This window comes from Thermobia domestica, assembly GCF_964235325.1.
Source record: "Thermobia domestica chromosome 7 unlocalized genomic scaffold, izTheDome1.hap1.1 SUPER_7_unloc_1, whole genome shotgun sequence".
NCBI classification, from domain to species: domain Eukaryota; kingdom Metazoa; phylum Arthropoda; class Insecta; order Zygentoma; family Lepismatidae; genus Thermobia; species Thermobia domestica.
In genome coordinates this window covers 82871-100171 of record NW_027655884.1, presented here as the reverse complement: position 1 = coordinate 100171, position 17301 = coordinate 82871, and the positions used below count along the sequence as shown (strand labels likewise).

Sequence of the window (17301 nt, the reverse complement as noted above, 5' to 3'; positions counted from 1 at the left end):
GAATTATTACCACAAAGTGGCAATACTGTTAATAGACTTCCTGTGTTAAGAGATTTGAAAATTCCATTAACTTTGTACTTGCCAAGAGACTGCAAAAGACGACATGCAGAAATTAAAGGATTTAGCTCATGATTAAGTTGTAAGGTATAAAGTCTCGAGTCGCAGTAATTCTCGCTGCATCCAGTAGATAGAGCGAGGATGCTCAATGATAAACTGAATCTATATATTAAATTTCAAAATAGTAGTAGAAGAATTAGAAAATAATAATAAAATAAAATATTTTGGAAATAGGAATATTTAAATTTGACATTAGATGTTTAATCCGTTTTATAATATATTTTGTGTAATATTTCATATTTTACATAGTTTATGGTAATATTGAAATTTTATATACAGGGTGTTCGTAAATAATAGATCTCCTTTGAGATCTAGTGAGTCAGTGTAGCAGCCTCTAATTAGGTGGGTGGCGTGTGGCAGAACGCATATATTTTGTTATTAATTTTACTTAATTTTCTACTTTTGACTTTATCTTTTCATGTACAAGTAAATTTCAGATATTAATCATTAAATGATGTTCAGCAAAACAAAGTTAAGAAAGAAGCGAACAACAAAGCAGATTACATGAAAGCTTGACATTGCATTCAGTTTATTAAATGATTATATAAATTTGGCATTAAGGAAACTACAATTTGGCAGATGAATCTAATAGTTAAAAATGAGAACAAAATTTAAATTATGTATTACTGCAAAGAATTACAGAAATCTAATGTCATGAAGTTTATAGAATGTTAACACTGACACAATTTCGGGTATGTCAGAACTGCCAAGTATCGCGGACACAGGCATTCTAAGGATTGTAATCGCTGTACAACAATGAGGAAAGTTAGGAATTTCGTGGAGCAGAAAGAGAACACGCTTCTGACGTCATGGTGAGAATGCAGATTCCAGATTTGATTAAGTCAACAAAAACCAGAAGTTGGGAGGTCTCGAGAAGGAAGTAGAGAGAGTATGGCGGAGAGAGAAGTAGCTGAGTAGAGAAGTAGAGGTGGAGAGAACTCCGGAGCGCGAAGTCGAGAAGTAGTATTCTAAGATAAAGAACTTATAGGTTTACAGTCACGGAGAAGATTCGAATTATAAAAAGACGTAGTTTATGTTGAATTCAGTTAAACTACATTCTATCGTTATTACCATGAAGAACTAAAATATTACGCCTCGCTGTTAGTGAGATACACCCACGACATCCAGGAGACCTAAAGACCATCGATCACGCCAACCATCTGGGATTGCCTTTGCGGAGCTGCTCATCATTTTCAAGGACTACTAGGAACATTGGAGGTATGTGTTACTTTCTAAATCAGTTGCCAAGGTTCAATGCTTAGATGCCGTATTTGATCTGCCAGGAAAGAAATGCCCGAATTTGGCACACAACACATTACACAATAATTGAGAATACATAAACAAATTATTTATCGAATTTGAGTTATCATTTCATGCAAGTTATTACCTCTCGCTTAGTCTATGTTTACTTTCGTATTTCCGTTCATTTTAGAAGGTGAACGGAAGGTAACTTTCCTGCGTTCAATTTCGTCTCCAAAATTTAGACACTGAACCAGGAAAGTTCACACGGCGGAGATGCTTTAAGGTTTCGATAGTTTTGGTCCCACCTCTAATATCTAATATTGACTCACCACCCACAATATATATTTTGTGTGTCTGTGAAAATAAACTAATATACTGAGCACACCAATCGTGGGTGGGTTAATCAGTATCGCGCAACTACTTCAATTATTGTGGGATCTTTTAGTGTTTTTTTCATGTTGTTCTGATGAGTTAATCTAAAGATTTAGAAATTCTAAAATCGTAGCAGGTCAATGCAATATATTTAGACAATTATTATCGTTCAGCATCTCCTACCATGCTCTAATAAGCTAATGTAAATATTTTGGAATTCTTCAGCATCTCGAACCATGCATCTTGAGAAACTCAGTTGAGAAAGAACGTTCTGCTGACAGGGAAAATTCTTAAGATCTCATGACACAATCTTCCGGACGATTTAAATTTCGTGAATCTAAGAAATTTCTGGACAAGTTAGTACAAAGATTGTTACAATATTACAAGCATTTGCTGTTACAATTCTGGAATTAAAAAGCTGATTAATGATAGTTAACTAAAAGGTATATAATGACTTTGTTACGTAAATTCTCTTTAACGTAATATTACTATGTTGCAGTATTTGCTTTTCGTAACAAAGATAAAACGTCATGAACAATGTGAATAATCTTTCTAACGCTATTTTTTTCTAAACTCTGCCGAGTAATATGATTTCGTAAACACTAGTTATTATGTTAATAAAATTAAGTTACATTCAATATAATATAATGTAGCATTACCAAGAACTGAACCCAAGTACCATAACATCCCATAACAATATATATATATATATATATATATATATATATATATATATATATGTGTGTGTGTGTGTGTGTGTGTGTGTGCGTAGATATATGAAATTATTTTCTGGCGTAACTTTGTAAAGTCTGGGGTAATGTATACCATACTTGGTAGCCCTATTACGTAAACATTCAGTCACTACTATCTTAACATTTTGTCAAAATTGAATTATTCTGAAATGAAACTCTCGAAATATAAAAAGAAATCCCAAATCGGTTCAATCCGACACACGAATCAATATTTTGATTAAAATCGAAGATTCCTTGCAAAAACAAAATTTAACCAAATACGAAGTTAGTTCTCCCATTGAAATTTCCTTTTAAATTTATGTGTATACTTAGTTAATTATGAATTTCTAATTCCGGTAATATTTTCGCTCTCCTTGTTTTTATACACCAACAGTAAATTGACGTTAGTTGCAGGCAACAGGAAAAATAAGCAAAAGCAAAGGAATGAGAAATTAATCCTGTCTTCTTAGAATAAATGGTGTCTCCCTAACAAATTAGCAAGTTTTTCCCTGTCTCTTGGAGAGAATGGGACGAAAAATACAAATCAGGAAAGTGGCTGAAATTACGGTGGAAAACACTTTCCGGGATATAGTTGAATACTTCCGTTCTCACCTTTTAAATATAAAAAAAATCATCACGTAATAATTTAACACTGGCTTCTAAGTGGTGTTTGTGGAAAAGGAAACTAATTTAATCCACACAATATTTTTGGATTCCTAATTTTACAATTAATTTTATGCTACTTACACACTATTATTTCTTGGTAAATCATTTATTATTACGCGATTGGGTTATGGCCGTTGAGAGACACTGGAATTCCATATTTACCTCGTAAGGCAACGTAGATATGTAACCTTAATTAAGTGCTAGGTTAACGAATCTATAATAAAACAAGATTGTTCAATAGCTGGTTTATTCTCTATTTTCATCGCAGAAGACATGAAAGCTTACTTTGTAAATATATTCTTATTCTAACTACTAACCAGTATTGCAGATTGGTGGCAAACGTATGAGTACAGTATCTCACTCGAGTGTCGTAGCCAGAGCCTTATTATAAAAAGCATACACACACAAGGATGCATAATATATATATGTACAGAGCTCAAGAAATGCTGATAGGATTTACGAGGGTTGCTCCTAATTAATCTACGCCTAAAACATGTACTGGCATAACCAATAAGTTTAAGAAAAAGCTTAGCGTCAATCAAAACTCTTAGATATACAATTGCTTTCAACAGCCTCATAGGGAAACTGGATTCAGAAACAAAATTTCGAATACTCAGTTTAATATATATAAAAGCATAACTTAGAGAGCCTCTAAAAATGGCCGGAAAACGTCAGTATTACAGCATTTGAATCAGAACATGTGTGTTATCAAATTCTCTTCGGCAGTTTTGGCGATTCTTACGTTTATATGTAAAAAATCGCTTTCACTGATTGAAGTTTAACTAAATACTTTCTCGCCACTGTCGGCGCTATGAGGTTTCTAACACTATGTATATAATGTGCGTTGCGAAGCGCTTTTTTGAAATAAATTCTTCCTCACATGTTTGTCATGTATAATGACAATCTCCTTACAAAATATTACCACGTGTGAAGTAGTTTCCTTGAGTATATTTAATATGCGTGTGGCCACATGATATAACGAATTTTTTGGCACATCCATGGCTAGTTTGAATTTTTTCACGCGTATGTATTAGCATGTGATGTGTTAAATGTGAACTTCGAAGAAATCTTGTTGCACAGTATTGCCAGGTGTCTGACGTTTTACATATCTTTTGCACTATGTTTTGCCACAGTAGACTTTGGACTAAAATTCTTTCACCAGATTTGTCATTTTTAAGGTTTACTAATATGTTAATGTTAACTTTGCAAATTAGCTTTTTGACGAAATTCCTTCTTAAGTTCTTGACGCTTGTGAGGTTTTATACAATTATGTATTAACGTGTCTTGCTAAATTAACCTTTTGTCTAAATTCCTTTTTACACTTTTGACTCATGTAAGTTTCTTATTTCTATGTATTAAAATGTGTTTTGCTAAAGTACCCTTTTGTCTAAATTGCTTTTTACACTTTTGGCACATGTAAGGCTTTTTACCTTCATGTATTAACATATGGTATGTCAAATCCCTCTTGTATCTAAATTCGTTTTTACACGTTTGGCAAATGTAAGGTTTTATACCTTTATGTATTAACATGTGGCTTACCAAATTACCCTTTTGCCTAAATCCTTTCTTACACTCTTGGCACATGTAAGGTTTTATACCTGTATGTATTAACATGTGAGTATCTAAAGTATACTTTTTCCTAAATTCCTTTTTACACTCTGGGCACTTATAAGGTTTTATATCTCTATGTATTAACATGTGCTTTACCAAATTACCACTTTCAATAAATCCCCTCCCACACTCTTGACACGGGTGAGGTTTTACAATTGAATGTGTTAACAAGTGTCTCTTCAAAAATGATCTTCGAATAAATCCTTTTCCACACTGTTGGCATCTATTAGAATATTCATCTTCATGAGTTTGCATATTTCTTCTCAAATGTGATCGAGTATACTCCTTAGATTTCTCATCAGAGTGAAAAATTGTTCCCTTTCCTGTGGCTTTTATGAAAACAGTATATTTATGGAAGCTGTAAAATATTCAAGAAGATAAGAAAAGTAAACATCAAAGAATGCAAACGCTTGTATGTAAAACAGAGCAACAAACGCAAGATACTTTTTCCTTTATAGTGTATATTAAAATTACTGGGTTCCCAGGCTCTCATACGTTATTTGCATCGTAAAAAATTCAATGTTTATTGTTTATTACTTTAAAAGTTAAAAGGGCGTGTAATGTTAAAAGCTCCTCTCTGCATATTAAAAAAAAAGAAAGTAACATGTTATAGATTACGTTAATGTGAGAGTGTGTTTGGTTATGGTTCATTTTTTACTTACCTGAGTAAGCTAAACATTTATTTTGAACGAAATAAAATAATTTGTTGTTTTACTTTTCTTTCCTTACTCTATATATCTCTTCATCCCACTCTCTCATTTCCCAATTTGCCACAGCAAACCAGTTTCACTGCGCTCATATCTACCATCTATCGAAATTGGCAAGGATGTATTTCGATATAAGCACTGTTAATAGGTGTCAAGTGAATGTTTTAATTAACTCAATGCAAATTGCATGCTAAAAACTGATCTAACAAGAAAATGAAATTCAACTACGTAATACATCAGACGTATAATTGTAACTGTAAATAAGTAATGTGCAATTTACATTAAGAAGAATACTCAGAATGTACTATTATTCTATTTACAGAAAGTTAATAATATATCATTTTCCAAGCTCGGCCCTTCGACGAATTACTACCGACGTATTTACCAGGTAGTTATTGCATTATAATCTTTGTAATACTTAATACGATGTCTGCTCAATAGGTTCAACTTGAAGTCCGCTCTTGTATCGTACGACCCTACGAACTAGCAGGTTCCATAGGCTGATCCTATGAATTGAAATTCGGAGTTCCTCCACGACCAAATATGTAGGCATTCTCGCGCTGAAATATTTAGAATCCTGTTCGTTAATACACTAACAAATGAAGTTTCACTTTGAACACTGGCATATATTAAAATATTATTATTATACACATTAAACCAAAACAATGTTCGCAGATTTAATTTCGAGATCGGATTCCGCCGCCCGAATGAGTTGTCATCGCAGCCAATCCCTATGTAGTCTCGGCCCTGAAATTAAATTCCGATTTTCATTTGTAACGTCGTTGCTGAAACGAAGCTAAAATTAACGAAGAGACCCTCCTATGGAGTTCACTGCTGAGTGATTTTTTTTCTTCTTCGCCATATAAGGATCTCTGGCGATTCGATCGTAGCAAATAATTTACGCAGACAAATGCAAACATACATGTATATGCTAGCGGGAGAGGAAGTTTCCGGAATTTTCTTCATAAGAGGTCTATTTAAAATGCTGAAAGCTTGCACTGTTTAAACTATCTATCTCCATTTGATTAACACAATTAATGAGCCTCAAAAAAGTCGTGAAATCGTTTATCACGCTCACATGGTTCTGAGTGAATTGATTCGATGTTCGTAGAGTATCCTGTCCTTCGAAGGATTAGGACTTCACTTAAGTGACACTAGATTAGTCGCTGTATTATGGAACGGCCTGTATACGGATTTAAGTCAATGGAAATTCAATATGGGTTAACGGCATATTGGGACCACATTGTTGATTTTGAGTTTAGCGTCCCTTTCAGCAGCGAGGCTATATGAGACGTGGACCTACTGATTAACGTGGAATCCGAACCACATGAGCTCCCGCCGGGAATCGAACCCGGATCTCCCGCGCCAAAGGTGCGTACGCTAACCGCTTAGCCACGGAGGAGCTCATTAACCGTTTGAATACCAATTTTCTTAACGTGAATATTCATTTATATGTATGTGTACGACTCCTTTAATCTGGGATATTCTTGACATCTTTTCACAGTTTTGCAAACTAAACAGTCTTCTGGTTACACCTGAACGGATGGAAGAATTCTATTTTTTTAGAATTTTCTAAAACAAAATTTCCAATTATGTTTGAATTATGAGTAATTCCTATAGGATACATGTGTCCCGTTGGTAATCAGAGTGGTGATTGATGCCTAATAATTATGAGAACAAACAGATGTTAAACTCATGCATCGTACATTGTTACAGTTATTTGCTAAAATCGGAATATTTATTTTCGAGGTACGAAATTCGACTTAATATGAAGAATTTAATTCTGCATATTAAGATGAATTTTGTACTTCGAAATTCAACTTAATATGCAGAATTAAATTCTTCATTTTTTATTAGTATGTCAGGTTATTGACAAGTTGATACTGAAAACAATGATTTCTCTTTTTCGAACCAATAAGCGCTTTTGCCATTGGTTGAGTGCATTTTGTTTACACAATAATATAACGGAAGTTTCTTTAAAATTATATCGGTTATAATGAAGGAAAATAAAGACTAAGCTAAAATTTTATTAATGAAATTTTTCAAAAGAATTAATACTCGAAACGAAATTAAAATTGCTCTCCTTTATATGTGAGTCGCTGAGCAATGGGAGAACTGATTAAGGATCATTGAAACAAAATGACTTTATCTAGCTTTCTTTAATACGTGTTTTTCGTGTTTGTAAACAGCTTCATCGCCTTAATTATGTCATTCAAAATAATCGTTAAAATATCCTAACACAAAACATTTCAAAATATTCTTACAAAGTTTTAATACTAATTATTTTTCAATTACAAAACACAAAAAATCTACTACAAGATTGGGAAAGTTTCAATAGGTAGACAAAAGCTATACATTTGTAATTATTATCGTGAAAAAAAATTCTATCTAACATTTATATATTTCATATAAATACACATAAAATAATTAAAACGAATATATATAAGTTCTATAACGTGACTACTTTTTCGTGAAACATTCGATATATTATAAATGGGGTGAAGGTGATGAAGCTCATAAGGCGCTATCCTGTAAACTGATGCGTCACAGGTGTAAGCCAATTATATATATATATATATATATATATATAAAGAAATATATAGGTTATTGAATTGATCGCTAATCTCAACGACCGCTAACTTACTGTCTATCAGCCCGAAGTATGCAGGAGTGGCCAAATTCTCCTAACGATTCATAGTTGAATGCTTATGCATTCTTACTATGACACATTTGAGTATAATTTTCCCGACCCCAATTTGGGTTGTCAACAGGAGGCATTATACAAAAAGAATTCAATGAAAATGACAAGAAATCCCTTTGGGAAAAATGAGCAATGGCCAAATTATGCGCTCTCACTGGCATGTGCATTTGATAATAAAAGTACTATCGGTAATATGGTCAAATCTAGTGGTGTGTGTCGTACCATTGGGGTACACAGCTAGTGTGAGCTGTTCTATTTTTTCCCTTTAACCGAAGCCAATTCACGACGAGCGGCACAACAAAAGTAGAAAATAGTTATTTCAAGACTCAGTAGGGATAGTATTTAGTTATTTTCCTCTTAAATCGAAACGAAACATTACGTTAAGGTCTAAAATCCAAACGTCAATTTTACTTCTATTTACTTTATCTTGTCTTTTCTTAACATGACATATACTAAATACTTAAACAAAGTTTTGAGATATGCAATCAACTGGCAAACATTGCACATACCTAAGGATCCTAACCGGTCACCACCCTGATTCACTACTATATCATGAAAAGACAAAAGTGGTTTCCTTAAGCGGTTGTATGAGAATATTTCCAAACTCTTCTCGGACTATAATAGCGCTATTGCTGAACTCAATCGATATCTAAATTTCAGTATTATTGCAACAAATACATATTGAATATTCATTTGTGTGCATTTTAGGAAAACAAACTGACGAATAGTTTTGCAAAGCCAAATAAGAATCGCCAAATATTTTAAATATTGCTAAAAATTTTACTGAATTTAAAATGTGTCATTGGCAAATTAACCTCGCATTCAAAATTCAGTGCATCATTGATATACGTCAACAGCACTAAAGCAAAAAAAAAAAAAAAAAAAAAAAAAAAGTTATTTTGAAATTAGCTAAAGTTTAAGTTTAATATTTTTTCTCTAAACAAATCTGTAGACATCTTCAATTTCCTAATCATTTCTCTAACAATATGATTGCATGGGGACAGATAAACAAACACAAATATAAGGGAAAATAAATGAAACCCCAAATAAGATTACGTAAAAAAATTGATTATAGCTTATCACCTCGAAAAACTGGAAACACCTGAGAATGAGTAAATCATGCAAAAACAAACATTCTAACAAGAATTCGATACGGAGAATCTTTACACGAAACGGAATACTTTTAATTTTCAAAAGTGGTGGTTTAGTATAATATTACGAATTCCGATTCTAAATTGTGTACCTGTTTCAGAATTCTAAATGCTGTAATTTCTTTGGCTTCCAAATTCGTTCCTGAATCTACAAATGCTGTAAAATAACAAATCATAACATTTTAAACAAACGTACCCGATTATGAATTAGTATCGTTGACTTGTGCTGGCGGATCGATGATGATGGGTATTTACAGAAAACTGAAAAATAAAACCCTAATATTCGAAATTCGATGGGGATAAATTAATGACCAATAATCTTTTAAATTTGAACTAAATGTTTAGAAGGATTCAATTTAAATTCCCTTTTTATCTCAACCCATCTCTTTTTTAATGACATAATTGAAGTCCACAAGAAAGGTTGGGCAGAATGACCGTAAGATAATCACTTGTCCATTCTGGTGAGCGCATTCAAAATCAGTGGCACACATCGTTAACGTTAACGGAAAACAATAATGCAAGGCGAGGTTATAACACGTACAGCAGCAGTAACTATAAGGACAATTGCTCTTTTCGAGTGCAGCAAGATAAACGGATAAGCACGGAAAGGCCAGCAAAGGAACAAAAAACAAAATAACAACAATAATGATAATCGACGGAACCAAGCTAACGCACTGAATAATGACTGGGAGAATGCGCGTACGAATAATGAACAAAATCGTTCAGAAGAGCTTTGCAGTGATAGGGATAACAATCGGCCTAGTAATATTAACTGTAGATCGCAGCCACATCAAGGAAATAATCAAGTTCGACGAAATAAACGCTAAAAATTAAAAAAAAAAACTAAATAATGGGAGAACTAACTGGGACCGAACTCGAGACCAGTGAGATGAGAGACCGGAAAACTAAATGGAGATGGGTTTCAAGTTGGGATATCCGTAGAGAGAAAAGGTAGTCAAATCCCAAAAACGTATTTCGCGTTCGAAATTTTACATTTGAATCTGAGTCGGATTTAGGTCAGGATGCAAGAAATGACACAGAAGAAGATAAATTTGAAGAAACTATTGTCACGGCCAATGGTCGACAATATTCTGTCTACATTAACGCGAGTGTGAACGGCACAGAATAAGAACATTGTGTGAGACGATAGCAAAACGTCGCTAGTATCTTATGATTTTTGGAAGGAAATTACAAAGAATATTTCATTTCCAAAATTAAAATCAACTGAAGACGTCCACATTGTAGATTATAGTGGGAAGTTAAGGGAAAATGTAGAGGAAGGACCGTCATCAACGTTAAAAAGATTCACTTGCATTTACATCAGAAGTTTTTGACGTAGCCGACGTTAATGAGAAACTTTTTTATAGGTCTGAATGCATCTGAGCAATTACAAAGTATCATTCACCTTAGTCAAGGTAACATTAAATCATAAAAGAATACGACATTAGAGTAGTAGTCTCTCTTCTCCCCGTTGAATAAAACAATTGTGGTGATGCTGATGACACTTTGGTCCAATCAGCTGATAAAAATATCAACGCAGAACACCCACCCATTAGTAGTATTACTTGTAATCAGGATGATACGGTTGTTAAACGAATAACATCAGCAGAGCAATTGAGAGCAGCTGTTAGTCGTGCAAGCAAACAAGATCACAAAATAAAAAAGAGCATTTACTGGATCTATTGTTTCAGTGTAGAGAAATTTTTACGAATTACTCCGCCAGGTTCAAAGAATTTCAATATGAAATGGAAATCGATACTAATAAACAAGTGGTTAGAAAACAGTATTCGATCGCGTACAAATACTTCCCTTTTGTACGAGGTGAGACCAAAAAGTTATTGCAATTCGGGATTATCACAAATTGTCAATCTATTGACAGTAACCCTATTTTAGTTTTACCAAAGAATAATAAACAGCAAATGAAATGTAATTTTGAGTTTTAAGTCCCAGGATTATGCCGGTTAGCTTAAGGAGACGGTATTGATGAAAGATGAGTGAAATAGTGGAATGAAGAAAGAGGGAGGAAACGAGATAACCCCGAGAAAAACCACGAGCACGGGTGTTTGTTTACCACAAAGTCCACACGGCGCTGGCTGGGATCGAACCAGGGACCCCAAAAACCGGTGGTGAACGCTTTACCACTGACCCATCGCGCCCCCTAATGATAAACAGAGGCTATGTATCGATGTGAGATCTATTAATGAACATTCAGTTTTGTAGCAAATTAAACCAGAAACGATAGCTTTGTTGGCTAAATTGCAGGAAAACTGTCCACCACCCTTCTGGAACAACATTCTTCGTACCATTGGAGTTACTTGCATCCGAAATCTCAACTATATACAGCGTTCAATTTTGAGAGACAGTGGTATCAATATCAGGAGTACCCTTTGGATACCATAATGGCGGACAAGCCTTAAGGTTGGTTTAAAGGGACAAGTTTTGCCGATAGATGGCTCTACAGTCTTCGTATCTCTCCCATGTATTATTTACCTTTCAGGAAAATTCACTATTTTTCTTACAGATTTCAACCTACAGACGTCAAATTTTTAGAAAAGGAACTTCATAATCTATCGAAGGCAATAATCCGTTCCGATTTTTTATTTAGAATTTTCTTCAATGTTGAAATGGCTTCATTGTTGAAAAAGATATCCAAACTGTTCAGAGTGGAACTATTTCAACAATGAAGAAAATTCTAATTAAAAAATCGACACGGATTCTTCCCTTTAATAGGTTATGAAGTTCCTTCTCTAAAAAAAAATGAAGTCTCTAGGCTGAAATATGTAAGAGAAATTGTAAATTTTCGTCAATGGTAAAAAATACACGGGAGAGATACGAAAACTGTAGTGACAACTATCGGCAAATTTGTCCCTTTACACTGACCTTAACGCAATGACGTCCCATGTGCTAGGTCGACGTACACAGCAAGATCACCAGATATACCGATGACAAGTTGGTCACGAATAACACTTATGAGGAACGCTTGAATTTATTAAAGCTAATTTCCGATAAAATTTAGGGGACAACATCACCCTGAATATTGATAAATGCATGTTTTGAGCGCCGGAATTATCGTTCTAAGGATATATTATTGGCCCAAACGGAATAAAAAATGAAACAATCAAAGCAGTTAAGGAATTAATAACACCAACTAATGTTAAAATGTGCAATCTGCATTAGAATTATATGTGTGGTAACAGAACATTCTACTTAATTACGCTACTCAAGCAGCCCCATTATGTGAATTGCAGGCTAAAACCCGGAAATGGCAATGGAGTGAACAGTGTGAACAAGCATTTAATAAGATTAAAAGGGATATTTGCAGCAACGTTTTGTTAACACGTGCAGCTCTTTTAAAACCCTTTTACACTCAGGTGGATGTATCAACAGTCGGATTGGGCTGTACACTTTGGCAAGGTAACAGAAAGCGAATTATTCAGTGCATTACCCGTACTTTCACAACATGCGAACATCAGTACACAATTTCATAATTGGAATGCTTAGCAGTAATTTACGCTTTAAGAAAATGGAAACATGTCATTAGGAACAGGTATGTATAATTACTGTCACTGATCATCATGCTCTTCTTTTCCTTAAATGTGTCAAACCATGGAATAATAGATTATTACGCTGGAGCGTGGAAATTAGTGAATTTCAAGATGATGTAGAATTTGTGCAGGGAAAAAATAAATTCAGTGACACTCGTAATACATTGCTTCCATCACATGAACACATGCTACTTAAAGTACACTCATTTTAGGAGGCATGAGTTAACCTCGCACGTGGATATTAAAAATGGTCACTGAGTGAACAAAATGATCGTATTTGAAGCACTTTTGCGTTGTATGCAATTAAGTTTATTTGAATGGTAGTCGAGCAGAAATAGTGACTTAGGGCAATTTTGAAATCCTAAAAGGCTACTTAAGAGCATCTTTATCTAGATTTACTGTAATGTGCGCATGTAAACGTGACGCTATAGGTAGTAAAGAGCAGAACACCTTTGGGGATGATGGTTACTCTTCCGCACTTTCCAAATACCTATTCTGTTAAGGCTAAATGAGTAGAGAATCATTATTGCAAATGCTTGATATTATTTGAGGTGGGTAGTGTATCCCTCATATAATGTTCGTCTACGATTAATACCTGTGAATATTCTTAGCGTGTTATAAGCTGATGATTGTTATTGCGAGTAAAATGTTTTGTTGAAGACAATGTTATAAGCGTTTCATTTAATGATGGTATGTTCACCAATATTGTAGAAATCCGTGCACTAACATCAATGACTACGGAATATTTCAGTCGATATTGATTTCTGATTACTGAAAATGCAAATTTACGTTGTTAATGCTGCTAAGAACACAAAGAAAAATAAAAATGTTTCTGTCATATGGGTTTTAAGCAATGGGAAGGTCGAAGAAATTATTTTGTGAGTTGACATGTGATTCTAAATTCAACTGAAATGTTTCAAATGTGTTGTACACTTTGTCGTTTGAGGAAGACAAACACTGAAATTTGAAATTTTGAATACATATATTATACTCAAATGTGATATCGAAAAGAATGCTGATGATTTAACATTTGATTATTAATGAAATGAATTTTAGTTTGCACAAACGGTTTACCGATTGGATCAAATATTGTAAAAAAAAGTTGCATACACACAATATTATACCACAACAGACACTCGTTAGCAATTTAGATTTTACCGTAAAAAGAAAAAGAAATTACAAACAACACTTTCGAAAGCAACACAAACAACATGTATTATTGTTTAGAATTTAAGTATTTTGGTGTTTACGTTCTTTAATATGCTTTTGTTTTTCTAAATATATGAAGTCATATAATACACTCAATGAAAAAGACTGAGAAACATACTGAAATATGTATTTATGGTGAGAAGCTAATATTACAAAAAAGGAAAAGAAAATAAGCCTAAAAAATGACAGATACAAAGAAGTATAATGACAAAATAAACAAAAGACTTTATTAACGATGGCCTAAAGCTGGATTTAACGTAATACAGGATGAATAACCTTATACTTAGTCAGACAAGTGAAATGTGCTCTAATATATACAGTGTTTTCCAATATGCCATTCCCCATGGTGAATTCTCAGTGTCTTGGATGAATATACAGGGTCTTCATTGCTACATTTCGGCTTAATGTAAGAACGAGATTTATAGCAATTTTCTATTACGTTTGGAAAGTTATTTAACTGCCGAACTGTCTCACTTCTTATAAAGTTAAGCAACAGTTCGAGTTCTATTATGTGCTCAAATTTTGCGATTCCATTAACTCAGGTTCAGGTAAACGAAAAAATACATATTTAACTAAGTATTGGAAGTATTGAAAGGATGACACCGTTTTTGAAGCTCATCAATTGCTTTCAAAAAACAAGATAAACAGTTTGTGTTAACTTCGAATTGATTAACCAGCCTTGTATAAAATATGGGAGAATTCTTAAAACAGCCTCTCTCACAAGCTTATGTATGTTTGTCTATGTGTTTGTGCACTTGGCTTCGCTCAAAGCATTATATGTAGAAAACGACACGAAATCGCCCACACGTACACACTGAATTGCTCAGGACTGTACTTTAGATTTGGTCCCGTAGGTATGAACTTCTGGGAAACTTTCTCCGTCCCAACACTTCGCTGCATGGGGATTGGCCGGGAAGGAACATTAATTCGGGTGTGTAATCCCGAACTGATCAGTACGACTGTGATGAAACGCGATCCCCACCTTATTATCAAGGAACAGTGGGCTGAGAATAAAGATTAGTAAATAAGCCAAGTGCAGAAACTATATGCATTCAGGTGTGAACCAGACTACAAAGAAAAAAGCGATTTAAAACAAATATTTATAAAGACACAACTCTGATGAAATAATGCATTTCAACATACCTGAGGGCCTGGGCATTGTATCCTTCTCGATTACTATTTCCTTCAACGTCGTCGTTTCCGTTATTATCTACAATAGTGGATAAGATGTGACTGCTTGACTCTTTCGTGTTATGTGTAAAATCGGAAGATTTTTTCTTGGTGTTACTGTGAAAACGTTTGGCATTTCTAAGTACTTCACCTGTTGATAAACGCTTGACCAAACATACTGGTTTCGGAGTTAATTTTGAATCTGATATTGTTTTCTCCTCATTACTTTCTGAAGTGACATTCTCTCGTTCCGTGTCACTTCCTCGTTCCATACATTCAACACTTATTGAAAGAGGATCTTCTTGATCATTTGTGTCACTATTATACAGTTCATAAATACATTCTTCAGGTGTCTCAATTTCTGGTTTCACCTCAACTTTAACAGGAACGTCGTCTGCTTCCATTTCAATTATATTACAAGTAAAGTTAAAATGATCAAAAGCCATCTCGCTAGCACAAAGACCTTTTGAAACTGGAGATTTGAAACCTTTCGCAGATATTGTTAAAGAAAACCAAACCTGAAATCAATAAGAAAATTACTTTTTGTTTTAACAAAACTTAGGGAAAGCCGGGAGAGGACAACAATGAATACCATTTTAGTTAACTTAATCAGTGGATGGAATAGTTTGGGATTGGATTAGGGATGTAAAATATACTGAAACCAGTATTTTAAAGAATCCGAAATTTTGTTACAACTCATAGAAAAATACCGAAATACCTAAATACCGAAAATACAGTACCATACCGAAATATGGAAATACTGCTTAATATTTGATTTCTTTCTTTACTATCTGACTTGCTAAAGTGAAACCTAATATATTTTTCTTAGACTTTACACACAAGTATAGTACAGGCCTATATTATGTTTCATCCACATTAATATCTTTGTTTTTGCTATACATAGCTACATTTTATGAAATCACTTTTTCCTAATTAAATAAAGTAAAAAATTCTCTACCTACGATCAGTGTTGCATGAGGAAAGAAAGCGATAAATACTAAAATTTCCTTTCTACATTACAGGCTTATATTTCTGAAATAAAATATGCAAAAAAAAAAAAAAAAAAAACTGTTATACAAATATTTCACTTAAATGTAGACAACCTTTCCAACACGTATTAAACACAGATTTACTTGTTCTTTGCAACTTTTCGTATTTATTCAAATACATGTAGCGCTAGCAATTTCTAAAGAAATTTATTTTGCAGTCGTTATTGTATGATTTAATTTACAGCACTTTCTTTTTTTTCGTGACATTCTCTCGTTCCGTTTCGGTTTCTCAGCGTTTAATTGTCACTAGATTCTTTTTTTCTAGTAACTTATGTTGTTTCTTGGTAATATTGAAGTATAGCATCCATTTTAGTACCGATGTTATTTGTAACATGGAAGTACTGGCTAATGTTAGATTCTAGCAACATAAAATCTTACCAGAAACGAACGTATCTTTTGCACAGAAGACTCGCAGGTTAAGAAGAGACCACATAGAGAGCTCTTATACAGTGATATAATTGGGTATAAACCCACCCAATATTCTTATGATCCAGGGGGTCACGTTGACTCAGTGGCAAAGAATCAACTTCTGGCGCATAGGTTTCTTGTTTCGATCTCATCTCACGAGAAGTGATTTTTGGTGCACAAACCCCGTGCTGATGGGTTTTTCAGGGTACTTCCGTTTCCTTCCACATTCATCATTCTTCATCACAGTGTCCTTAAGACTAGCGGAGATATACGTGGGACGTAAAACTTAAAGATTTTTTTCTTTCTGCAGTTCAGCGTATATGTACCTTAAACTAACGAAAGAACAAACGTTTTATAGCCGTAAGTGTATTTTATATTTTACTGAATTCAACCATTTCATAAAACTAGATCTGCTTTCTTGCTATTTTAGTTTTGCGATATTTATAACACGAAAATCAATATAACCAAACCTTAATATCGAACAGCCTTATCGGAAATATATGAAAATGAAAAATTTAATTTCTTTTCACAATTAAAGTTAAATAGAAAGTTGAGCGATCTATATTACCTTTATACTTCCTACCAGAAAAATAAAGAATATTATACCATTTTCGTTCTGTTT

General features: G+C 33.8%; 1 protein-coding gene across 5 annotated transcripts in view; it reads right to left on the bottom strand.

The window, feature by feature from the left end:
- LOC145676337 (uncharacterized) overlaps nucleotides 1-17301 on the bottom strand; it is an 88877-nt gene that overhangs the window by 56815 nt on the left and 14761 nt on the right. For 4 of the 5 annotated variants that reach the window (XM_081747179.1, XM_081747180.1, XM_081747181.1 and 1 more), the window contains exon 2: nucleotides 15196-15740. In XM_081747179.1, coding sequence (XP_081603305.1) covers nucleotides 15196-15668 — 473 coding nt within the window. In that variant the 5' untranslated portion in view covers nucleotides 15669-15740. Of the gene's footprint in view, nucleotides 1-3358; nucleotides 5098-15195; nucleotides 15741-17301 lie in introns of those variants that run through there. The other variant, XM_081747183.1, reaches the window with a different exon arrangement.